Source organism: Hemitrygon akajei, chromosome 12 (assembly GCF_048418815.1).
Source record: "Hemitrygon akajei chromosome 12, sHemAka1.3, whole genome shotgun sequence".
NCBI classification, from domain to species: domain Eukaryota; kingdom Metazoa; phylum Chordata; class Chondrichthyes; order Myliobatiformes; family Dasyatidae; genus Hemitrygon; species Hemitrygon akajei.
This window is the reverse complement of record NC_133135.1, coordinates 73,015,097-73,041,627: the sequence shown is the minus strand read 5'-3', so window position 1 is coordinate 73,041,627 and position 26,531 is coordinate 73,015,097. Positions and strand designations below refer to the sequence as shown.

The 26,531-nt window shown below is 42.0% G+C and overlaps 1 protein-coding gene across 1 annotated transcript in view; it reads left to right on the top strand.

Annotated features, from left to right (window-relative positions):
* The window catches only part of LOC140737211 (complement factor H-like), an 89,105-nt gene that overhangs the window by 44,810 nt on the left and 17,764 nt on the right, over positions 1-26,531 (top strand). The window contains exons 9-12 of the mRNA XM_073063509.1: positions 7,055-7,228; positions 8,636-8,809; positions 15,204-15,380; positions 15,859-16,041. Coding sequence (XP_072919610.1) covers positions 7,055-7,228; positions 8,636-8,809; positions 15,204-15,380; positions 15,859-16,041 — 708 coding nt within the window. The remainder of the gene's footprint in view (positions 1-7,054; positions 7,229-8,635; positions 8,810-15,203; positions 15,381-15,858; positions 16,042-26,531) is intronic.

Below are 26,531 nucleotides of genomic sequence, written 5' to 3'. Positions count from 1 at the left end.
TAAATTTTCTCTGCACTCTTCCTATCTTATTGATATCTTCTCTGTTGGTAGGTGACCAAAACTGCACACAATACTCCAAATTAGGTCTCACCAGTGTCTTATTCTTGACATGCTGAATTGGTCTATCAGCTTGTTTTCTGCTCCCCATTCCAGCAGCCGCAGTCTCTTGTGTCTCCATGATATTGAGATGACTCCATAGAAACATAGAACAGGCTCTTTGGCTCACACGTTGTGCTGACTTTTAACCTACTCTAAATCAATCTAACCCTTCCCTCCTACATAGCCTTCCATGCTTTTTTATCATCCATGTGCCTATCTAAGAGTTTCTTAAATGTCCTTGTACCCACCATGCACTGTATATAAAAACATACCTCTGACTTTGCTCCTATACTCTCCTCTAATCACCTTAAGTTTATTCCCCTTCGTAGTAGCCTTTACCAGCCTGGGGTTGGGGGGTGGGGTGTGGGTGGAAAGAGTCTCTGGCTAACCACCTGATCTATACCTCTTTTCATCTTGTACACATCCATCAAGTCTCTTCTGATAATCCTTCACACATAAAGGAAAAGCCCTACCTTGCTCAGCCAATCTTCATAAGACATGCTCTCTAATCCAGGCAATATCCTGGTAAGTGTGAAGTCTTATGCTGGATGTTCCAACTATAAGTCTGATTGAACAAAGATATGTGCAATTTGCTGAGGGCTAGATCAGTGGCATTTAGGTCTGGCAATCAAGGAAGATACAAGAGGTCCAGGTATGACCTCCGGAAAGTAATTCCAAATGTGAAATTGCAATTCCAGATAAAATATGAAACACAGAAAACTACTCAACAGCTGTGCCAGGGCTTGAATGCTATTTGAAAATTCAAAGTACATTTATTATCAAAGTATGCAGGCAGAATACAACTCTGAGATTTGCCTTCCTCACAGACAGTCACGAAACAAAGAAGAACCATGGAACCCACTGAAAGAAAAAAAATCCACCCACCAACTCCCCCTATGTGCAAAAGAAACAGAACACACAGACTGCAGCAAAACAGGAGCAAAAACACAGAATATAAAACATAACATTAAAAGGCATATTCAGTTCAGCTCAGTGTTCATTATCTGCACTGATAATAACTCCCTAATTCAAAATCACCCAAACTAGCAACAAAAATAGGAGCGACCTGTAAAACTAGAAACACATCATACATGAATTCAAGTCCACAATCCACAAACCATGCTGATTAAACCTTGCTCCAGCATCAACCTCCAACAGTATCGAGGAGAGAAAGACCATTTGAATGGAAGGACGTTCCCTCGGGAGCAGCAAGAGGAACAGAGAGACCGTCACACACAGACACCGTCCTCCAACAGCAGCAAGCGAGAAGCTGACAGATGCCACTGAACATCTGCTCGCCCTTCGCACCCACTTCGATTACCTCAATCTTCCTTGTTGCTTTAATCGGTGAGAGACAGAGTTGAAAGTGGGCTCATCCCTGCCTCTTGGCTTCCTGGCCTCCAGGCCGCATGCTTTGGTCACAACCTCGTGGAACCCTTTCAGAGACAGCGAAGCACCAGGTCACCCGATTGTTCCGAAAACTCAACACCAGAATGTAGATAACAGGCTTCAACAGTAGCAGAACCACATCTGAAGTAAAAAGAAGAGAGAAAGGAAGCCTCCTGTGAAGCAAAACCAAGCAACATATGTGACAACAAGATTTCGCTCCCAGACGGGCTCAATGCCTTTATGCTTGCTTTGACCAACAAAACATGGACACACCTTCAATAACTGTGATTTCAGTCTGTGAGGCCAATGTGAAAGCATCCCTCAGGAATGTGGAGCCAGACTACATACCTGATCGAGTACTGAAGACCTGACCTAATTAACTGGCTGGAATGTTTTCACTTCAACATTTTATTTTGGCAGTTTTTAAAGCAGGCTTCAATCATGCCCAAGAAGAGCGTGGAAACCTGACTCAATGACTATCAACCAGTAGCACTTACACCCACTGTGATGAAGTACTTTGAGAGGTTGGTCATGATGTATGTCAGATCCAGCCAGAGGAGTGACTTCAATCCTTTCCAACTTGCCTACCATCATAACAGGTCAATATCAGATGTTATTTTGTTCAATCTTCACTCAGCTCTGAAACATCTGGCCAATGAAGGTGTATACATTAAGCTGCTCTTCATTGGTTACAGCTTTGTATTCAACACTATCATCCCCTTGACACTAATCACTAGGCTCCTAGACCTCGGCCTCCATACCTCCTTATGCAATTGGATCATCAATTTCCTTACTTGTAGACCACAGTCATGTTGCATTGGCATCAACATCTCCTCCACTATCATCATCAACACAGGTGCACCACAAGGCTGTGTGCTTAGCCCCCTGCTCTATCTGCTTTACAATTATAACTGTGAGACTAAGTACAGTTCCAGTGCCATTTGTTGACATCACCAGTGTAGTTGGGCAAGTCAAAGGTGGTGATGAATTGGCATATAGGAAGGAAGATGAAAATATGGTTGAATGGTGCCACAACAAAAATTTCTCACTCAAAATCAGCAAAACTGAAGAGTTCATTATTGACTACAGGAGAAAGAAATGGGAGGTAAACGAGCCAGTCCTCATTAGGGGACCAAAGGTGGAGAGTGTCAGTAACTTTAAATTTCTTGGTGTTATCATCTCAGAGGATCTGTCCTGGGATTGGCACATAAGTGCTAATACAAAGAAGGCACGGCAGCAGCTCTACTTTCAGAATCAGGTTTATTATGTTGTGAAATTTGTTAACTTAGCAGCAGCAGTACAATGCAATAGGTGATAATATTGAACAAAATAAAAGTAAAATAAATAAATAGACCAATTACAGTAAGTACGTAAAATCTGCAGATGCTGGAAATCTGAGCAACACACACAAAATGCTGGAGGAACTCAGTAGACCAGGTTGTAACCAAGAAGAGAGTACAGTTGATGTTTTGAGCCGAAACCATTTGGTAGGTCTGGAGAAAAAAGCTGAGGAGTAGATTTAAAAGGTGGGGACAGGGGAGAGCGAAACACAGGTGATAGGTGAAACCCAGAGGGCAAAGGATGAAGTAAAGAGCAGGGAAGTTGGTTGGTGAAAGAGACAGAAGCCTTGGAAGAAAGAAAAGGGGGGGAGAAGCACCAGAGTGAGGCTATGGGCAGGCAGGCAAGAAGATAAGGTATAAAAGGGAAAATGGGATGGGAAATGGTGAAGGTGGTGGGGAATGGGGGGCATTACTGGAAGTTTGAGAAATTGGTGTTCATGCCATCAGGTTGGAAGCTACCCAAATGGAATACAAGGTGTTGTTCCTCCAATCTGAGTGTGGCTCATCACGATAGTGGAGGAGGCCATGGATGGGCATATTGGAATGGGAATGGGGTGGAATTAAAATGGGTGGCTACTGGGAGACCCCACTTTTACTGATGGATGTAACAAAGGTGCTTGGTGAAGTGGTCTCCCAATCTGTGTCACGTTTCACTGATATACAAGAGGCCTCACTGGGAGCACCAACAGCACAGTATATAACTCCAACAGACTCACAGGTGAAGTGTCACCTCACCTGGAAGGACTGTTTAGGGCCCTGAATAGTAGTGAAGGAGGAGGTGTAGGGGCAGATGTAGTACTTATTCCGCTTGCAAGGATAAGTGCTCAGAGGGAGATCGGTGAGGAGGGACAAATGGACAAGGGAACGATCTCTGTGGAAAGCCAGGAGTGGGGGGGGTGGGGGGTGGGAGGGAAAGATGTGCTTGGTAGTGGGATCCCGTTGGAGGTGGCGGAAGTTTTGGAGAATTATGTGCTGGATGTGGAGTCTGGTGGGGTGGTAGGTGAGGACAAGAGGAACCCTATCTCTCGTAGAGTGGCAAGAGGATGGGGTAAGAGCAGATGTGCATGAAGTGGAAGAGATACGGTTGAGGGCAGTGTTTTTGGTGGAGGAAGAGAAGCCCCATTCTTTGAAAAAAGAGGACATCTCCTTTGTTCTAGAATGAAAATCCTCATCCTGGGAGCAGATGTGGTAGAGACGGTGGAGTTGAGAGAAGAGGATGGCGTTTTTACAAGTAACAGGGTGGGACGAGGTACAGCCCAGGTAGCTGTGAGAGTAAGTATATATATGTACATTAGATAAATTAAAACGGTGCAAAAACAGAAATAATATATATGAAAGAAAGTAAGGTAGTGCTCATGAGTTTAATATCCATTTAGGAATTGTATGGCAGAGCAAAAGAAGCTGTTTCTGAATCACTGAGTGTGTGCCTTCTGGCTTTTGAACTTCCTTCCGAATGGTAACAATGAGAAGAGGGCATGTCCTGGGTGATGGAGGTCCTTAAAAATTGATGTTGCCTTCTGAGGCACCACTCCTTGAAGATGTCTTAGATACTATGGAGGCTAGTACCCAAGATGGAGATGACTACTTTTAGAAATTTCTGTAGATTCTTTTGGTCTTCTGTGGTACCAACTCCTCCATATCAGATAGTGATGCAGCCAGTCAGAATGCTCTCCACAGTACATCTGTAGAAGTTTTCAAATGTTATAGGTGACAAATCAAATCTCCTCAACTCCTAATGAAATATAGCCACTGCCTTGCCTTCTTTATGGCTGCATCAATATGTTGAGACCAGGTTAGATCCTCAGAGATCTTGACACCCAGCAACTTGAAATTGCTCACTCTCTCCACTTCTGATTCTTCTGTGAGGATTGGTTCACATTCCCTCGTCTTACCCTTCCTGAAGTCCACAATCAGCTCTTTGGAATTATTGACATTGAGTGCAAAGTTATTGCTGTGACACTACTCAACTAGTTGGTATATCTCACTCCTGTACACCCTCTCATCTCCATTTGATATTCTACCAACAATGGTTGTATCATCAGCAAATTTATAGATGGTTTTGAGCTATACCTAGCCACGTATTAATGGGTATAGTAGGCTATGCACACACCTCTGGGGTGCGCCAGTGTTGGTATTCAGCAAGGAGGAGGTATTATCACCAGTCCGCACAGATTGTGGTCTTACAGTTAGGAAATTGAGGATCTGATTGCAGAAGGAGGTACAGAGGCCCAGGTTCTGTCGCATCAATCAGGACTGTGGGAATGATGGTGTTAAATGCTGAACTATCATTAACAAACAGCATCCTGACTTAAGTGTTTGTATTATCCAGGTGATCTAAGGCCATGTAAAGAGTCATTAAGATTGCATCTGCCATAGGCCAATTGTGGCAATGAGCAAGCTGCAGAATTGCAGTGGGTCCAGGTCCTGACTGAGGCAAGAGTTTATTCTCACCATGACCAACCTCTCAAAGCATTTCATCACTGTAGATTGATCACAACCTCTCAAAGCATTTCATCACTGTAGAGTGCTACTGGGTGATAGTCATTAAGGCAGCTCATACTACTCTTCTTAGGTACTGGTACAATTGTTGCCTTTTTGAAGCAGGTGGGAACTTCTGACCATAGCAGTGAGAGATTGAAAATGTCCTTGAGTGATCCTGCCAGTTGGTTGGCACAAGTTTTCTGAGCCTTATCAGGTATTCCATCGGGGTCTGACACCTTGCAAAGTGGGTGTCCTTAAAAACAGCCTAATATTGACCTCCGAGACAGAGATCACAAGATCACCAGGTGCAGCAGGGATCTTCACAGCTGTAGTTACAGTATATGCTCTCTTTCAAAGTGGGCATAGAAGGCATTGAGCTTATCTGGTAGTGAAACATCACTGCCATTCATGTCATTGGGATTTGCTTTGTAGGAAGTAATGTCCTGCAAACCCTGCCAGAGTTGACGTGCATCTGATGTTGCCTCCAACATCACTTGGAACTGTTTTTCATTCTTGAAATTGTCCTTGAAAAGTCATGTACAGACCTGGGTAACCGGACTTAAATGCCACCAACTTAGAGGTTTGCGTAAATTCGGCATTGTCTTCAAAATCTTTGACAAACTTCCATAGATGCACACTGCAGAGTATCCTGACTGGTTGCATCATGGCCTGGTGTGAAAACACCAATGCCCAAGAATGGAAAGTGGTGGATACAGCCCAGTGCATCAAAGGAAAAACCTTCTCTGCCATTGAGCACATCTACAAGGAGCACTGTCACCTGAAGGACACCCCCACCACCCAGGCCATGCTCTCTTCTTACTGCTACCATTAGGAAGGAAGTACAGGAGCCTTAGGTCCCACACCACTAGGTTCAGGAACCATTAGGCTTCTGAACCAGTGTGGCTAACAACTCTACAACTCGTGTACTCAATATTATATATTTACTTACGTAATTTTTTTTTGTATTTGCACAGTTGGTCATCTTTTGCATACTGTTTGTTTGTTAGTCTTTGTGTTTAGTTTTTCATTGAATATATAGTATTTCTTTGCTCTACTGTGAATGCCTGCAAGCATCAAACCTCAGAGGAATATATGGTGACGTATACCTACATGTATAGTAAATTTACTTTGAACTTTGAAGTGTGCTCTAAACAGGGTTTTATTGAGCTGCAACATGCCCATTGGAAAATTCAACAAAAAAACTGCTTGCAACAGGTTAGGCAACTTTCAGCGAGTTCTCTTCCCTGGTATTAATTGAAAGTGATGGATGTAGAGATTAAGGTAAATATTTATATCTTACAATCTTTTTTTAAAGCATTTGAACATTTTTGAATGCTGTTCAATTTTTTTAATATTTAAATATTATCTCTTTATCGAAATTATATAGGCTTGTTTTATACATGTTATTAAATTTTTGTAGCATAGGAAAGTTTTTCAAAATGTCAGAAACAGCACTATACTTTGACAAATTTACTGTATAAGCCCATTTGCTCAGTGAGCATAACTAAGCCAGTTGTCAAAGTCTGGTCAACATTTTGCTGAGCAGAGCCTATTATGTCCCACACCTTGTTTACACTGGGAAGGTTCTGTCACCATGCAGACCCTTGTTGTTGCTTTTGGAGCTTGCTTTTTCCAGAAAATGCTCATTGGGGTCTGCTAAGAGTTAAAAGAGAACTATCATCAAAAAATAACAATATGTTTATAATCTTGCCTAATGAAAATTAAATCAACTATTGTTTCATCAGGTCCATGTTCAAACCCAAATATTCCCAACACGATAACTGTCAGAAAAATTTCATACAGAGATGGAGAACAACTGACTATTAAATGTGCTTATGGGTTCAGATTGCAAGGAGATGATGTAATCACATGCAAGGATGGAGAATGGTTTGTCGACCGATCTTTTCCAACTTGTATTGGTAACTTGTCTATATTTATTACTAAACTTAAATGAAAATGATGAAAGAAATATGTCAATTGGCAAAATTACTAACATTTACTGTAGACACAGGTGCAACATGTTGTAGGTACTCCACTAATTATAACGCTTTCAAACAGTCTAAGTGTTTTATTCAAAAAGTTTGGGTTCACAATATTTGGTTTTACATATTTGTTGGGCAATATTACTTAGAAAGACAAGATGACCTGATATAATATAATCTCACATATCAGGAGTGGCCATTTTTAGCTCTGCTTCTATGTTTTTGGGTTTATGCTCATTCCTGAGTAGATTCTTGTTAAATCTGTTTGTGAATCACATATAGTCCAGTTATTACCTCTGAACAATTGCAATACTCCAGGCCATCACAATGCAGAGAATGAATCCACCACCAACAAGACAAAAGTCCCATTTTATACTATTCAGCTATTCTCAGTTAGGACAATTCTTGCAGAAATTGAGGTGTTTGTGCTTGTTGGATATCAACCATCTCAACAGGAAGACATTTCTATGGCAATTTCATCAACCAAAACAGTCACTCCTCCCATCAGCAGCTCAGTTTTTCTGTAATGTGTACCATCTCCAAAATGCACTGCAGTAATTAATCCAAAGCTTGTTCATCAGCTCCTCTCGAACTCTATGGTTGATCTTTTATTGTCTTGAACTGTTATACTTCAGATAATGACTCAGAATTTCTCAAGGGAATTCAGCCTCATTGGCTCATTGATCCATTCATGACTTATGAAAACAACAGTATTTTGGGATCAAGCACCAAGTTCTAACTGTTAACCTTTTCTCCAAGCAAACAGCTCTACTCTTCCCACAATGCAATGTTCATTCAATCAAGCCACAGCTTAATGCTCAGTTCGTCAGACCACCTATGTATCTGCTTCAGATATCAATTCAATTGCCCCCTCCCCCCCTCAGGGATCAATGTGTCTCCTCATGGAACATGGGGCATACACTAAGAGTGTCTTTTTAACTTACACTAAAGCATTTGCTACTTTTGTCCAAGACAGTTTGAGGAGGACAATAATTTTATTTATACAATTATTTTTATGGCACTGAATATCCCCCTAAAAAACCTCAGAACCAAGAACATTTGGGATGTCATACTGTAAGTGCCAAGGCCCTCTCTGCCTGTGGTTTCTGTGGTTCTGGCGAGTACCTCCTTGTCAGCAAAGTTCATGAGCTGGAAAATACAATATTTTGCTGATATGATGATGTTGTAGGTGAGAACACACATAATTATGTGATCTCATGATCTGGTGGAAAGTGAGATAATAAAAGTGACAAAGAGGGAAATATTAAGATTTGATCATTCATGATGTTGTCCAGTTTTCAATGTGAAAATTTAAATGGTCTAATTTAAATGACTACTCTGCAGAACAGGGATGTGCGCCACCACCAAGGATAACAAATGGAAAATATACTCCTCCTCGTCGTAGTTATGCTGAAGATGAAGTTGTGACTTACTCTTGTAGTAAAGGCTATGAACTTTTTGGAGTAAGTCAGTTGCGATGTATTTCCAATAGATGGACACGAGTACCTATTTGTGTTGGTAAGCAAAGTTTTTTATTCTTCAGTCACAAAGCCCATTTAAAACAATACCAAAGCAACACACACAAGGGAAGTAGCTGGAAGCCAGAATAAGATGGTGGGAGGGGGGGGCAGTGGAAGATGTGACAAAGTGGGCAAGAGTGGTCAGGGAAATGACAAAGGGAATACAGTGTCAGGAAATGGTTATGCACTTTGGTGGAAGGAATAAAAGCAAATAACATTTTCTAAGCAGGGAGCAAATTCGGAAATCAGAGGTGCAAAGAGACTTGGGAGTTCTTCTGCAGGATTCCCTAAAGGTTAATTTGCAGGTTGAGTTAGTGGTGAGGAGGAAAAATACAATATTAACATTCATTCCAAGAGGACTAGAATATAAAAACAAGGATGTAATTCTGAGGCTATATAAGACACTGATGTCACCTTATTTGGAGTATTGTGAGTAGTTTTGGATCTCTTTTTTTAACAGAGGGTGCAATGACTTTGGAGGGGTTTCAGAGAAGGTTCACAAAAATGGTTTTGGAACAAAAGGTTTGTCATAAGAGGAGGGATTGATGGCTCTGGATCTTTATTCGCTGGAATTTAGAAGAATAAGGGGAGACCTCATTGAAACCTATCAACTGGTGAAAATTCTAGATAGAGTGGATGTGGACAGGATGTTTCCTATCAATAAGAACTCTAGGACCAGAGGCACGCCCTCAGAATAGAAGGACATCTCTTTAGTACAGAGATGAGGAGGAATTTTTTGAGCCAGAGGGTGGTGAATCTGTGGAATTTGTTGCCACAGACAGCTGTGGTGGCGAAATCATTGGATATATTTAAAGTTAAGGTTGATACGTTCTTGATTAGTAAAGACATCAAATGTTATGGGGAGAAAGCATGTTGTTGAGAGGAAATGGATCAGCCATGATGAAATGGCAGAGCAGACTTGATGGGCTAAATGTCTGAATTCTGCTCCTATATCTTATGGTCTTAAGTCTAATCTGGCAGGAGTGAAAGGGGAGGTGGTAGAAATCAGGTGGGAAGGTACCAGCCTCATTTCTAATGGCATGAACATGGATTTCTCTAACTTACGGTAATTTCACTCTCTTGCTCTTCTTTCCTTTTCCATTTCCTATTCTGGCTCCGTTCATACCCCTTCTCTTCTCTTCACCTGTCCATCACTTTCCTCTAGTGCCCTCCTCCTTCCCTTTCTCCCATGGCCCAACGTCTGCTTCTGTCAGATTCCTTCTTCTTCAGCCCTTTATTTCTACCAACTATCACCTCCGAGCTTCTTTTAAATACATGCTTGCGGCAGAAAGCACTGTGAAGAGAGAGCCTTCATTTCATATACTGAATGTATTTAAATGTCTTCAGAATCTATGATGTTACAGTTCTATTCCATGTCTATAATTCCCCCCTGCACTTTAAATCTAATTGATTTAATGGACCTGTAACAGGTATCCAGCATCTTGCAATGTTTATAATAAACTAATTTCTAGAGGTGTTCACTCCTTGAAATATCCTTCTCATAATTTACTTGAAGCAGCATTTTCAAAGTCTAACATTTGTCTTTTCATTTGCTGCAACTTCTTCGCAGCCTCTGTTTGTACATCAAAAGTCTTATTTCCACCTTCTATGTCCATCTCAACACTCATCTGATGCAGCCCTTAATTTCATTCCCTTGAATTTAGGGGATGCAGTTTTGAACAGATAGTGCAGACAATGAGTTTAATACCATAAGATATAGGAGCAGAATTAGGCCATTTGGCCCATCGAGTCTTCTCAGTCATTTCATCACGGCTGATCCAATTTTCCTCTCAGCCCCAATCTCCTGCCTTCGCCCCATATCCCTTCATGGCCTGACCAATCAAGAATCTATCAATCTCTGCATTAAATATACATAAAGACTTGCCTCCACAGCTGCCTGTGGCAGAGAATACAACAGATTCACCACTCTCCTGCTAAATAAATTCCTCCTCATCTTGATTCTAAATGGATGCCCCTCTATTCTGAGGTGGTGCCCTCTGATCTTGGACTCTCCCACCATAGGAAATATCCTCTCCACATCTACTCTAACAAGTCCTTTCACTATTCGATAAGGTTCAATTAGGTCACCCCTCATTCTTCTGAATTCTAGTGAATACAGACCCAGAGCCATCAAATGCTCTTCATACCGCAAGCCGTCAATCCTGACATCATTTTTGTGAGCCTCATTGAACCTTCTCCAGTTTCAGCACATTCTTTTGAAGATAAGCTGTCTGAAATTGCTCACAATACCCAAGTGAGGCCTCACCAGTGTTTTATAGACTCTCAACATTACATCCTTGCTTTTATATTCTAGTCCTCTTGAAATGAATAGAAATATAGAAAATAGAAAAAATAAAAAATAAAAAATAAATATGCATCACATTTACCTTCCTAACCTCAGATTCAACCTGCACAGTAACCTTTAGGGAATCCTGCACAAGGACTCCTAAGTCCCTTTGCACCTCAGTTTTTTGTATTTTCTCTCCATTTAGAAAATAGTCGATCATTTTATTTCTTCTACCAAAGTCCATGACCATACACTTCCCGACACTATCTTCCATCTGCCATTTCTTTGCCTGTTCTCCTAATCTGTCTAAGTCCTTCTATGGCCTCTCTACTTCCTTAAAACTACTTGTCCCTTCTCCTTTTTTGTATCATCTGCAAACTTTGCAACAAAACAATCAATTCCATCATCTAATTCATTGACATATAACATAAAAAGAATTGGTCCCAACACCAGCCCCTGTAGAACACCACTAGTCACTAGCAGCCAAACAGAAAAATCACCTTCATTCCACTCTTTGTCTCCTGACATTCAGCCACTGCTTTATTGATGCTGGAGTCTTCCCTGTAGTACCATGGGTTTGTAGTTTAATAAGTAGCCTCATATGTAACACTTTGTCAAAGGCCTTCTGAAAATCCAAGTACACAAGATCAACTAATTCTCCTTTGTCTATCCTGCTTGTTATTTCTTCAAAGAATTCTTACAGATCTGTCAGGAAATATTTTCCCCTGAGGAAACCATGCTGACTACGGTCTATTCTATCATGTCGCTCCATGTACCCTGAGACCTCATTCTTAATAATCAACTCCAACATCTTCCCAGCCACTGAGGTTAGACTAACTAGCCTATAGTTTCCTTTCTTCTGCCTCTCTCCCTTCTTGATTAGTGGAGTGTCATTTGCAATTTTCTAGTCTTCCAGAACCATTCCAGAATCTAGTGATTCTTGAAGGACCATTACGAATGCTTCCACAATCTCTTCAGCCACCCCTTTCGAAACCCTGGGTGTACACCATCTGGTCCAGGTGATATACCATCAGACCTTTTAGCTTCCCAAGAACTTCCTTCTAGTAATGGTAACTTCACACACTTCATGGTTCCTGACATCTGGAACTCCCACCGCACTACCAGTGTCTTCCACAGTGAAGATTGATGCCAAATACTTATTCAGTTCATCCACCATTTCTACCTTTCCAGTATCATTTTCCCATGGTCAAACATCCACTCTCATATCTCTTTTACACTTTATGTATCTGAAGAAACTTTTGGTATCCCTTTAATATGACTGGCTAACTTACTTTCATGTTCCATCGTTACCTTCTTAATTACTTTTTAGTTGCCTTCTGTTGTTTTTAAAAGCTTCCCAATCCTCTAACTTCCTACTAATTTTTACTCTATTATATACCCTCACTTTGGCTTTTTAGGTTGGCTTTGATTTCTCTTGTTAGCCGCAGTTGTGTCATCTTGCCTTCTTCCTCTTTGGAATGTATATTTCCTGTGCCTTCTAAATTGCTGCTGGAAATTCCAGCCATTGCTGCTCTGCTGTCGTCCCTGCCGGTGTTCTTTTCCAATCAATTCCGGCCAATTCCTTTCTCATGCCGTTGTAATTCCCTTTACTTAACTGTAATACTGATACATCTGACTGTATCTTCTGCTTCTCCAATTTCAGGGTGAATTGAATCATATTATGATCACTTTTACCTTATCTCTCTAATTAATTCTGACTTATTGCACAACACCCAATTCAGAATAGCTGATCCCCTTGTGGGCTCAACCATGAGCTGCTCTAAAAAGCCACCTTATAAGGCATTCTAGAAATCCCTCCTCTTGGAATCCAGCACCAATCCAATTTTCCTAACCCACCTGCATATTGAAATTCCCTGTGACTATTATAACATTGCCCTTTTGGCATGCATTTTCTATCTCCCATTGTATTTTGTAGACCACATCCTTTCTACTGTTCGGGGGTCTGTATACAACTCCCATCAGGGTCTTTTTACCCTTGCATTTTCTTAGTTTTATCCATGATGATTCAACACCTTCTGACCCAATGTCACCACTTTCTAATAACTTAATTTCACTTTTTACCACAGAGCAACACTACCCCCTCTGCATTCCTGCCTATCCTTTTGATACAATATGTATCCTTGGACATTAGCCTCCAGGATATAGTCTTCTTTCAGCCATGATTCAGCGATGCCTACATGTCAGTCTGTAACCGTGCTACAAGTTCATCTATCATATTCTGTATTCTATGCACATTCAAAAATAACACCTTCGGTCCTGTATTACCCCATTTCAATTTTGCCATCCCTGCAACTCATCCTATTGACTGCATTTTTTATCCTGTCAACAGCCTCTCCTCACTGCACATAGCCTCTGTTTGTAAACCAGCTACCTCATCTTCAACACTATTATCCGCCTTTCCTACAATACTTCTTGCATTGAAATACCTGCAACTTAGGATACTCATCACACCATACTCACACTTTTGATTCTTAACTTTGTCTGAGGTCTTACTAAAATGTGCCACCACAACCTCTTCACTAATGGTTCTGGCACTGTGGTTACCATCCCCCTGAATTCTAGTTTAAACCCCACCGTGCAGAATTAACAAACCCTCCTGCTAGGATATTAGTCCCCATCCAGCTTAGGTGCAAACAGTCCCTTCTGTACAGGTCCCAACTTCCCTGGAAGAGAGCCCAATAATCAAAAATCTTAAGCCCTCTCTCCTACACCAACTCCTTAGTTATGTATTAAACAGTATAATCTTTCTAGTTCCAGCCTCATTAGCATGTGACACAGGTAGTAATCCTGAGATCAGAACCCTGAGAGGTCCTGCCCTTTAACTTCACACCTAACTCCCTGAATTCCTAATTCAGAACCTCCTCATTTGTCCTACCCATGTCATTGGTACTTACATGGCCCATGACCTCTGACTGTTCACTCGCCCTCTTAAGAATGCTGAGGGCTCAATCCAAGATATCCTGGGCCCTGGCAGCCGGAAGCCAACATACCATCAAGAATCTTGTTCTCCTCCACAGAACTCCCTGTTAGTTCCCCTAACTAATGAATGTCTTATCACCATGACATACCTTTTCTTCCCCCCCCCCCCCCCCACCTTCCCTTCTGAGTCACAGAGCCATACTGAGTGCCGGAGACCTAACAACTGTGACTTTCCTCTGTTAGGTCAACCCCACCCCCCAACAGTATCCAAAATGATATACTTGTTGAGGGGTATGAGAGGTGCTCTGCACTGCCTCCTTAACTCCTTTCTTCTTCCTGACTGTCACCCAGTTTCCTGTGTCCTATACCTTGCTATAATTACCTCCCTATATGTCCTAACCATTACTCTCTCAGCCTTCCAAATGAATCGGAGTTCATCCAGTACCAGCTCCAACTCCTTAATGCAGAATGATAGAAGCTACAGCAGGATGCACTTCTTGCAAATGTAGTTGTCAGGGACACTGGACTATGTGCCTTCCCACATCCCACAAGAGAATCATTCCACTATCCTGCCTGACATCTCTACTGCCCTAGTTCAGCAGATATAAAGAAGGGAATGGAAAAAATAACTTAACCTTGAGCTTTTTTTTTCTTTCCTTTCTCTGATTGAAGCCTCAAAGAGCTTAAGCCTCAAGATCACCATTTTGACTGTTCACTCCGATGACAGCCGCTGTGACGATGGCCACTGCACTTGCCCTGCCTTCCTTTAATTTGCTTTTGCTAATCAATCTCAAACACAGATTGGTCACTGGTTAAAGCTCCTACTCTATCTCCCCTCTTACTTTTTGCAAACTTATCCTGTTCCACCAGATCCAGCTCCTCTTCTTCTTATTCTGAGTCAACTATGAACCACCCTAAAATCAAAAACAATTTCTAACTAATTCAAAAACTATTTCTTAAAGGCAATTCAAAATATGAAATAAATGCTGGTCTAACTTGTCCATTTATTCCCACCTTCTGAAATGGAAATAAAGCTTGTGGATAACATTATTTCAAATTGGTGTATCCTGTACCATGTCAATTGATACCTTACTTGACATTTGTTGGCAAAAAAATACAACCATTGATTTAGAGGACAATTTCAATATGGTTACGTGTTTTACAGATGTGAAAACTGTCTGTTCAGATCGACATCCATCAGTAGAACATGGAGACATCAGTTTTATGGGAGATTACAAAGTAATTTATACATGTCGTGCTGGATATACTATGGACGGCTCAGAAGTGGTAATGTGTGTTAATGGAAAATGGTCAGACCCTCCAACGTGCAATTCTCCTCCAGGTGAAATAAGCGATCAAAATGTGACAACGGGAGTATTTAGGAATGCAATATGTTTGATCATTACAGTGGAAGAATAGCAGTGGGGGAGAGGGGTGTCCATCATCAGTTTTCTGTAAAGATACTGAAATAAGTGAATTGATTTGATAGACCTCAAATGTAACTTAAAAGATACTGGTGTGAAAGATTTTGAGGCCTGATGATAAGCCAGACCATCCTTTTCTCTGCAGCCATTCATTTATTTGACACTTCCTCATATTCTGCACTTGGCTACCATAGTGATATTGGGTACTTTTCTCACTCTCAGTGAAATAGATAAGAACAAACCTAATTAATCATCTACAGCTATGATCCGCTGGCCATCATACATCAAGTGTTTAACACATGTACATAAGCAGCCTTGTAACAAGCCATCTGGCAATTTCTTGAAATCGCTTAAGACCAGAAATGATAAAGAATGCACTTGTATCTTGTCCATTAGATCCTCGTCAAGTCTGTGATCTTCCACCTCACGTAGAAAATGGAGACACAGTGGAAATCACTACACCACCGTATCGTCATGGTATGAAAGTAACATATCAGTGTCAGAATTTCTACATCATGGAAGGAGAAAGAGAAGTTACCTGTTCTGGTGGAAGTTGGTCAAAACCTCCACACTGTCTCGGTCAGTAATGTTTTATATTCGTTATAATCCTCAATAGCTACAGCTCTTTTTCAGCCATTTATTTAAAACAAAATGGCAGAAATCACTTCAGAAATATGGTTAGCATGAGTATCTCGATTCCTACAATGGAATACTGAAATGTCTTGGATCATATGGGTGCATTAACTTTAAAACAAGGCTCCCCTTGACTTGCCATTATCCCTCTTTTGTAAGTATATGACAACCATTGAAGGACAGAATTTCACAGAAGTTAGAGTTAAGTTTCTATAAACTTTCCAGTGTAATCTTATTAATTTATATGGCAAAACAATGTTAAAACTACCAAAATAAACTTTATAACAATGAAAAGGAATTTCTCTTTGGAGTAAAACTGCAATGATACAGCACTTTTGGGACTTCAGTGGAGCCTGGTGTGCAGATTTTCTGGACAACTGAATGTCTCTCCTATTAAAACAAACACATTTTTATTTTACTTCTTTTACACATTACACAGACATGTAATAATATTTCCAGTGAATCAGATGGGTATAAAGACTGCGAGAAATATACAAGTATTCTAGATTCCAACATTTGTTGCAAACCCTCCCATTTTCAGGATCACGTGTCTTTCAGATCCCAGATCCTGTTCCAGTTACACATGGAGCCTACAATTCAGATTCCAGCACAGCTTTATTATGAGCTATGCCTTGGGTTGCACACCCTGCTGACATCCTGGAATGCGAGTTCACATTAGGGACCAATAAATGCACCAGACACTAGACCATCAGAATTTCCAACTGTCAATCAATTCCAGGATTCCAGATCCTTAAAACACTTAACCAAAACACAAAAGAGGCATAGCACTCTTAGACAATATGCATTCAGAAAGACAAAATCTCCTGAGGAGCTTCACAACAAGTAGCGCAACTCACAGGGGAAAAAGGTGGGGGAGGGGTGAACCCCCTCAGCATGTGTACAAGCTTCTACTCAATAAATAGCAGTTCTCCTCATTGGAAATGGTGGAAATTTACTTCCATCACAGTAATTCATTCACAGTCCGCTCTCAAACCTGGGCACTGATTACAGTTCTGCTGGCACCTAATTTCCCAAGTTTCTGATCCACTGCTTTATCAAACCTAAGGTTCACCTCAACTATCACTGACATCTGCCTTCAGTGTTTTGAAATAACCAATGTAGGGCATTTGCAAAGTGTCAGCTCTTCTCAAGCAGTTCCATTGTGATATATCTACATAATTCTGCCTTGACTTTGACTCCTTTTTATAGATATTTCTTTCTTGGCAAAAATATTCATTCTCAACAACCGATGTTTTTTAGATGTAGTCTTGTTTAATTCTATATATCGCATATAACCCAGCAGTAAAGAGCAGATTAGCATTTATTGATGGTGATGAACAATCTGGTGCAGTCCCACAGTGTTGTGGGGCATTAGTTCCCATGATTTATAACAGCAACAATGAAGGAATGACATTTATTTGCAGTCAGGCTGGTGTGCTTGATGCACTATCAATAACTCCAAAAGACTGGAAGTAGAGTAAATACTGAAAGGCTTTTATTATCAGTAAAATGCAGCACATCCATGCTGGATGACTGTGGGAGGAGCAGAGACACAATCACCTTTATACAGGGGTCTGTGGGAGGAGCCACAGCAGCAGTCAGCAGAGGGGCGTGTCCAGTTAGATAAACATGGTTTACCACAGTGCTATTTAGAGGGAATTCATAATTCAAATGTATTCTTAGATTCAGTTTTATTTACCATGTGTACATCAAAACATACTGTGAAATACATTGCTTGCATACGCAACCAATGCGCCCAAGGGTGTGCTGGGAGCAGCCCACAAGTGTTACCACACATTCCGGCGCCAACAGAGCATGCCCACAATGTTCAGCGGAACAACACAACAAGCAACAAAACAACAACAAAACAAGCCCTGTCCCTCACAGCCAAGCCACATACACAGCCCTTTAACCCCAGGTCAAGCCACCAGTGGAATCAGACTTGGACTTGGGCCTGCAGCCATCGTGCTTTAACTTCCCCAGTGGACTCACAGTTTCACAGACTTGGCTCTGGCAACAGGCCTCAACTAACGGAGTTCCGATTCCACCCTCAGGCCTTAGTCCTCAGCTTCGATCCCAGGACATACTAATCACTGAACACTAAGCCTCGACATCCAGACTTGCTGATAAAGAGACCTCAGACACAAGCCTTGAAGTTCGGTCCCTCTGATTCACAAACCCAAGGGTCATCGGAAATCTTTCCTCTTGGCGACACGGAACTCCAACTCCAGAACCTGCTGACCTGGAGATGCCCCTTGTCCACTTTCTGCTGGCCCAACATCTGGCCACGAATGTCCCTCATCACCGTCACTAGCCTTTGAATGTGGAGTGGAGGCTTAACACCGGCCTGACTACTTCTCTCACATCATTGTGCCTGAACTGGGCCTACCCAAACCAGAAGCCTTGGATAAATAGTTCAGTGCGTGTTGCTCTCAGCGCAAGGGATAAAGCCAATGAGACCTGCATCTTGGTCATCTCCGAGGCTGAGGTACGTAGAACATTCCAACATATCAACAGCCACAAGGCAGCGGGGCCAGATGGCATCCCAGGGCAGGTCCTCAAAGTGTGTGCTGAACAGCTGGCTGGTGTGTTTACGGACATTTTTAATTTCTCCCTCTCCCAGTGTGTAGTGCCCTCCTGTTTCAAATTGTTCATCATTGTCCCTGTACCTAAGAAAACCAAGGTAGCATGTCTGAACAATTGGCACCCTGTCGCACTCACCTCAATAATAAGCAAATGTTCTGAGAGGCTGGATAAAGACTACATCTGCAGCATGCTACCACCCACAATGGACCCCCTACAATTTGCCTACTGACAGAACCAGTCTATCAATGACACCATTGTCATAGCATTACACACCATCCTCACTCATCTGGAGAAGAGGGATGCACACATTAGAATGCTGTTCCTGGTGTACAGTTCAGCATTCAAAACCATAATTCCCTCCAGACTGACAGGAAGCTCAGAGACCTCAGCCTGCACCCTGTCTTGTGCAGCTGGATCCTAGACTTCCTATCAGATAGATGACAGGTGGTAAAGATGGGCTCCCTCACCTCTGCTCCTCTGACCCTCAACACAGGTGCCCCAGGGTTGTGTTCTGAGTCCCCTTCTCTACTCCCTTTACACCCACGACTGTACTGCCACACACAGCTCCAATCTATTGGTCAAATTCGCAGATGACACAACTTTAATTGGCCTTATTTCTAGAGGTAATGAGACAGCGTAGAGAAGAGATATTGACACTCTGACACTGTGGTGCCAGGATAACAACCTCTCCCTTAATATCCAATAAACAAAAGAGCTGATTGTGGATTACAGGAGTAACAGAGACAGGCTCAGTCTAATCAACATTAATGGATCTGCAGTTGAGAGGGTGAGTAGTTTGAAGTTCCTCGACATACACATCACCGATGATCTCACCTGGACTGTACACACCGGCGCTGTGGCAAAAAAAGCACAACAGTGTCTCTTCCACCTCAGGTGACTGAAGAAGTTCAGCATGGGTCCCCAAATCCTCAAGGCCTTCTACAGGGACACCATTGAGAGCATACTGACTGGCTGTACCACTGCCTGGTATGGAAACTGTGCCAACCTTGATTGCTGGGCACTACAGTGACTGGTACAGACAGCCCAGCACATCTGAGGATGTGAACTTCCCTCCATTGAGGACACTTACAGCAGCAGGTGCAAAAAGAAGGCCTGGAAGATCATCGGGGACACCAGTCACCCAAACCATAAACTGTTTCAGCCGCTTTTGTCTAGCAAATGCTACCACAGCATTAAACCCAGGACCAAAAGGCTAAAGGACAGCTTCTTTCTACAAGCCATGAAGATTTCTAAATTCTGTGCATTGCAACAGAGTCATAACACAAAAAATTTTACTCTCTTACATTGTGGGATGAACGTAAGATTTAAATAAATTCTAATTCTGACTCCTAAATCCCGTCTCTGTACCCAAATCCATCCTTACAAACCTGCAATAAACAATTAAAAAACAACTAACTCTGAGCCGCAACTCAACCACTGTCCCAGCTCAGTGCCATCTTGAATCTCAGCGGTGGTGGTGGTATTCCAAAAGATTTGCAGCTGAAGTAGTTTTAGGTGATAAAGGTTATATTGACAGAATAGTCTGGGCAAGTAACCTTTAGTAGAAAACAGGATTAATGGTGATTAAGAGAATGGATGTTTATGATGAAGAAAGGGAGTCATTCAAGCACGTTTGCTGTGGATGGTGCTTTGAGTAAAAATAATTCGATGCTTCATATATGCCTTGAAGATGGTGAAAAGGCTTGCTGTGTCAGGAGTTGAAACACTCATTTGGTCAGCTGTTATAGCCAAGTCATTTATATGGCTGGTCCAGTTGCATTCCCTATCCACAGTAATGATGAAATGAACTATGTTAATTCCATTGAATATTAAGGGATAGTTTGGCACTCGTATCTTGGAGATGGTCAGTGCGTATCATGATGCAAATGATGGAAGCCACTTTTCCAACTTTGGTGACATGGATGGTTTCAATAGAAATGAATATTCAAAACTTGTCAGCATCCATTATGATTACTGATTTCATGATGAAAGGCAGAAAATTGATGAAACAGGTGAAAAATGGCTTCAGGAACTTCCACGTGGAACTCCTGTAGTGATGTCTGAAACAGTAAAAACTGCCTTCCTTTGTGCAGGATGTGGCTTTGACCATTGTGATCTACTTCCTTTGATACCCATGGGTTTCATTCTTACCGCACTCCTGATGCCACACTCGGTTAAGTGCCAAACCGAGTGATAAAGGCAGTAACTCCTCGGCTTTGGAATTCAGGTTCTGTGAGTTTGCTGGCAGGTGGGCTGATTCTGAAATACTTTAGCAAATTCAATTTGTCCTCCTTCCAGACTGGGCATATCTGGATAGTTTTCCATTGTTTTACACCCATGCTTGGATGGTTCTGGTGCGCAAATCTTCAGTGCTATACCAGGTTGCGTTCTGGTCTCAGAGTATTTTTGCTATCCAGTGCCATAGAGTTATGTCACACAGAGAATATGCCATTAAATCCACTGAGTTCATGGCAACTATCAAGCATCCACTGACACTTAATTAATTTAGTCCAAGTCCCCATCATAGGGTTTCCCAGACTCTACCAATTATCTATACATCAAAGATAGTTATTCTACCAGCCTGAGCCATGTTGAGAATATAGGAGCAAACCAGAGCACCTAGAAGAAATCACTGTGTGCAAATTTCACGCAGACAGTTGTAGATACTGCACCATTGGGGTCCCTTCTGGGGAAAGAATGACCTGTACAGAAGGGATGGGTTACCCCTGAACTTGCGGAGGACTAATATATTTGTGGGTAGTATTAAAAGAGCTGTTGGAGAGGGTTTAAACTAAACTGGCGGGGGATGGGAACCAAAATGATAGGTCAGAGGATGGGGCAATTTAGATGCAGCCTGTAGAGAGACTATGAGAAGGTAGGCAGTGGAAAGGGCATAAATGCAGACAATTGGATGGGTTGAAATGTGTCCATTTCAATGCAAGAGTTATCAGGAACAAGGGCAATGAACTTAAAGCATGGGTCAGCACACGTTGTAGCCATTATGGACATTTGGCTGTCACGAGGAATGGCTGCTGGATGTTCTGGGGTTTAGATGTTTTAAAAGGGACAGGGAGGGATGTAAAAGAGGTGGGGGAGTGGCATTGCTAATCAGGGATAGGATCACAGCTGCAGAAAGGAAGGATGTTGTGGAGGGATTGTCTATTAAGAGTGTGGGTGGAAGCCTGAAAAACAGGATCTCCATAGAACACCCCCCACTCCGCATAGCAACAGAGACACTGAGGAGAGGACTGGTAGACAGATTCAGATTTTGGAAAGCTGCAAAAATAACAGGGTTGTTGTCATGTGGGAACTTCTATCCCTAATATTGATGATCACCTCCTTAGTAGAAAAGGTTTAGATGCAGCAGAATTAGTTTGGCGTGTCCAAGAAGGATTGTTAACACTGTATGTAGACAAGCCGACCAGAGGAGAAGCAATACTGGATACTGGCAATAAACAGACCTCTCAGTGGCAGGCATCTTTGAAATAGTGACCGTACTCCATGACATTTATTATAACCATGGACAAGGATAGGAGCAGTCAATATGGGAATGTTTTAATTGGGGGAGATCTAATTGCAAGAGTATTAGTCGGGAATTTGGGAGCATAAATAGGGAACAGATATTTGCAGAGAAATGCACAGCAGAAATATGAAGCTTGTGTAGGAACCTCTTGCATGGGGCTCTGGATAGATTTATCCCACTGAGACAAGCAAAGGATGGCAGGATGATAAAACCATGGCTGACAAGAGAGGTGAAGAATTTAGTCTAGAGGAAAATGGAAGCATATTTAAGGTACAGAAGCAAAAATCAGATAGGCCTCTTGAGGATTATAAGATAGCCAGGAAAAAGTTTAAGAAGAGACTTAGAGCTAGAAGGGGACAAGAGAAGGTCTTGGTAAATAGAATTAAGGAAACACCAAGAATTGTGGAGAACCCGAGGATGACTAGTGTGAGAGTAGGACTACTTAGGGATAAAAGGTGAGAAAACATGCCTGTACTCAGAGGAGGTAGGGAGGTACTTAATGAATACTTTGCTTCTGTGTTTACCAGGAAAAGAGTCTTTTACAAATGTGGTCAGTCTCAAACAGGCTAATGTGCTGGGACTCATCAAGGTTAAGAAAGTGGCAGTGTTGGAGCTTCTGAAAAACATAAGAACAAGGAACAAAGTTGATGAACAGCACATGGCTCAGTTTAAGAAATAATGACTTTGTGGCTATTACAGAGACTTGTAAACATGGTTAACAAGAGTTGTTGAACATCTAGACAAGAGAGAGAAAGAAACTTACTTAGGGTTTAGGAAGAAAAGATCAGACAGGGCCCTAGAGAGTTACAAGGTAGCCAGGAGGGAGCTTAAGAATGGACTTGATGAGTTGGAGTAGGAAAAATGGAAAGGCTTTCTACATGTACATGAAGAACAGGAGAATCGCTAGAGTAAGAGTAGGACCAGTCAGGGATGAAAGAGGAGAAATGTGCTTGGCATTGGTAGGGGAGATAGTAACTGAATACTTTGCTTTAGTATTCACCACTGACATGGATCTTGTTGACTGTGAGGTCAGTGTACAACAGGCTGATATGCTGGAACATGTTGACATTAAGAAAGAGAATGTGCTGGAGGTTTTGGAACACATTAGGATACCTAAGACCCAGGGCTGAATGGGACATATCCCAGATCACTATGGGAAGCAAGAGAAGAGATTCCCAAGCCTTTGGTAATGAGCTTTGCATCTTCACTGGCTACAGGAGTAATACCAGAGGATTAGAGGGTGGCAAATATTGTTCCTTTGTTCAAGATAGGTAATAGGGATAATCTTGGGAATTATACACCAGGGAATTGTACATCAGTGGTGGGCAAACTACTGGAGAGGAATCTTTGAGACCAGATTTAAGAGCATTTGAAAAAGCATAGTCTGATTTGGGGTAGTCAATATGCTTTTATGAGGGGTAGGTCAAACCTTACAAGACTGATTGAATTCTTCAAGGAAGTGACAAAACAAATCAATGAAGATAGAGCTGTGATTATGGCATATATGAATTTTAGTAAGCCGTTTGACAAGTTTCCCCATTGCAGGCTTATTCAGAAGCTCAAGAGGAATGAGATCCAGGGAAACGGCTGTGTGAAATCAGAATTAGCTTGACAACTGAAGGCAGAGTCTAATAGCTGATAGAACGTATTCTGCCTGGAAGTTGAAGACCAGTAGTGCTCCATGGGGATCTGTTCTGCGATCCCAGCTCTTCATGATTTTTATAAGCAATGAAGTGGAAAGTTACTTTAGTAAGTTTGCAGCTAACACTTAAGTTAGTGGTATTACAGATGGTGTAGAAGTTTGTCATAGGCTACAATGGGACATTGATAGGACACAGAGCCGGGCAAACAAGTGGCAAATGGGACATTGATAGGACACAGAGCTGGGCAAACAAGTGGCAAATGGGACATTGATAGGACACAGAGTTGGGCAAACAAGTGGCAAATGGACTTTAATCTGCTAAAGTGATACACTTTAGAAGTTCGAAGTTCAAGACAGAATACAGGTTAATGGTAGGATTCCTAAAAATGTGGAGAAACAGAGAAATCTTGGGGTTCACTTCCACAAATCCCTCAAATTTGCAGCACAAGGTAAAAGGTTGGTTAAGAAGGCATATGGCATATAGGACTATTAATCAGGGGATTAAGTTCAATAGCTGTGAGGAAATGTTGCAGCTCTGTAAAAGCCTCGTAAGACCACACTTGGAATATTCTGTTGAGTTCTGGTTGCCTCATTACCAGAAAGGTGTAGAATCTTTAGAGAGGGTGCAGAGACAATTTACTAGAATACTGCCTGGATTAGACAACATGTCTTATGAGGATAGGTTGAGCAATGTAGGGCTCTTCTCTTTGGAGAGAGGTGACTTGATAGAGACATACAAGATGATAAAAGTGGACAGGAAGAGACTTTATCCCAGGGTGGAAAGACTAATGAAAAATAACGTAAGTTTCAGGTGTTTGGAGGGATACAATTTGTAGTGTTTTCTTACACAGCAAGTTATATGTGCGTGGAATGTGCTACCAGGGTTGGTAGTAGGTGCAGATACATTAGGGACATTTAAAAGACTCTTAAATAGGTACATGGAAGAAAGAAAAATGGAGGGCTTTATGGAGGGAATGGTTAAATTGATCTTGGAGTGGGTCAGAGGATTGGTGCAACATTGTGGGCTGAAGGGCCTGTACTGTGCTGTACTGTTCTCTGTTCTATGGCATAGGACATCAGTTCTAAATGCAGGTCACTGAACCAGTGAGGCAGCAACTCTATCAGCTGCACCAGCATGCCACCCCAAAGTCCTGTCCACTTTCCTTTGATAACGTGTGGAATGAATTCAATTGGCTGGAACTTATTTTTAGTGTTTCTCAGGAAAAGGTTAAGGTACATCATCCATTCAGCGCTTCTAAACCATAGCTGCATAGATGGCCTTCACTATCAGTTTGGGGAATTTTACCTAGGCCAGCCTGAAAAAGATCATGAAATAATTACCATCAATAAAACACTTTTAGTACCAGAGGAAGCAACACACTGGACTACTGTTACATCACCATCAAGAAAGCCTACCATGCTATTCCACACCTTCACTTTGGAAAGACTGATCACCTAGCTGTATCTCTACTCCCTGAGTATAGGCAGAGACTGAAGACTGCATTACCTGTAGTGAGGACCAAGAAGGTATGGACAAGGGAAGCACAGAACTGCTTTGAATCGGTGGACTAAATAGCATTCAGGGATTCATCTTTGAATCCGGATGAGTATGCTGCAGTTGTTACCAACATCATTAAAGCCTGTGTAGATGAGTGTGTGCCTATGAAAACTTGCTATACATTCCCAAAATAAAGGCTGTGGATGAACCAGGTTCATTGTCTGCTGAGGGCTAGATCTGTGGCATTTAAGTCTAGTGACCCAGGTCTGTACAAGAAAACCATGTATGACTTACAGAGGGCTACTTCAAGAGCGAAGAGACAAGTCTGAGTGAAGCTGGAGGTAACATCGGATGCACATCAACTCTGGCAGGATTCGTAGGACATTACTTCCTACAAAGCAAAATGCAATAGCATGAATGGCAGTGGTGTTTCACTACCAGATGAGCTCAACACCTTCTAGGCCCACTTTGAAAGGGAGAATATAATACAGCCGTGAAGATCCCTGGTGACCCTGTGATCTCTGCTTTGAAGGCCAATGTCAGGCTGTCTTTCAGTAGGGTGAATCCTCGCAAGGCTGCAGGCTCCAAAGGAGTACTGAAAACTTGTGCCAACTAACTGGCGGGAGTACTCAAGCACATTTTCAATCTCTCACTGCTACAGTTGGAAGTTTCCACCTGCTTCAAAAAGGCAACAATTATACCAGTGCCCAAGGAATGTAGTGTGATGCCTTAATGACTATTGCCCAGTAGCACTCACATTTACAGTGATGAAATGCTTTGAGAGATTGGTCATGGCCAGACTGAACTCTTGCCTCAGCAAGGATCTGGACCCATTGCAATTTGCCTATCGCCACAATAAGTCTACGGCAGATGCAATCTCAATGGCTCTTCACATGGCCTTAGATCACCTGGACAATACAAACACCTATGTCAGTATGCTGTTTATTTACTATAGCTCAGTATTTAACACCATCATGATCGATAAGTCACAGAACCTGGACTTCTGTACCTCCCTCTGCAATTGGATCCTTGGCTTCCTAACCAGAAGACCACAATCTGTGCGGATTGGTGATAATATCTCCTCCTCGCTGATGGTCAACACTGGTGCACCTCAGGGGTGTGTTCTTAGCCCACTGCTCTACTCTCTCTGTATTCATGACTGCATGGCTAGCCACAGCTCAAATGCC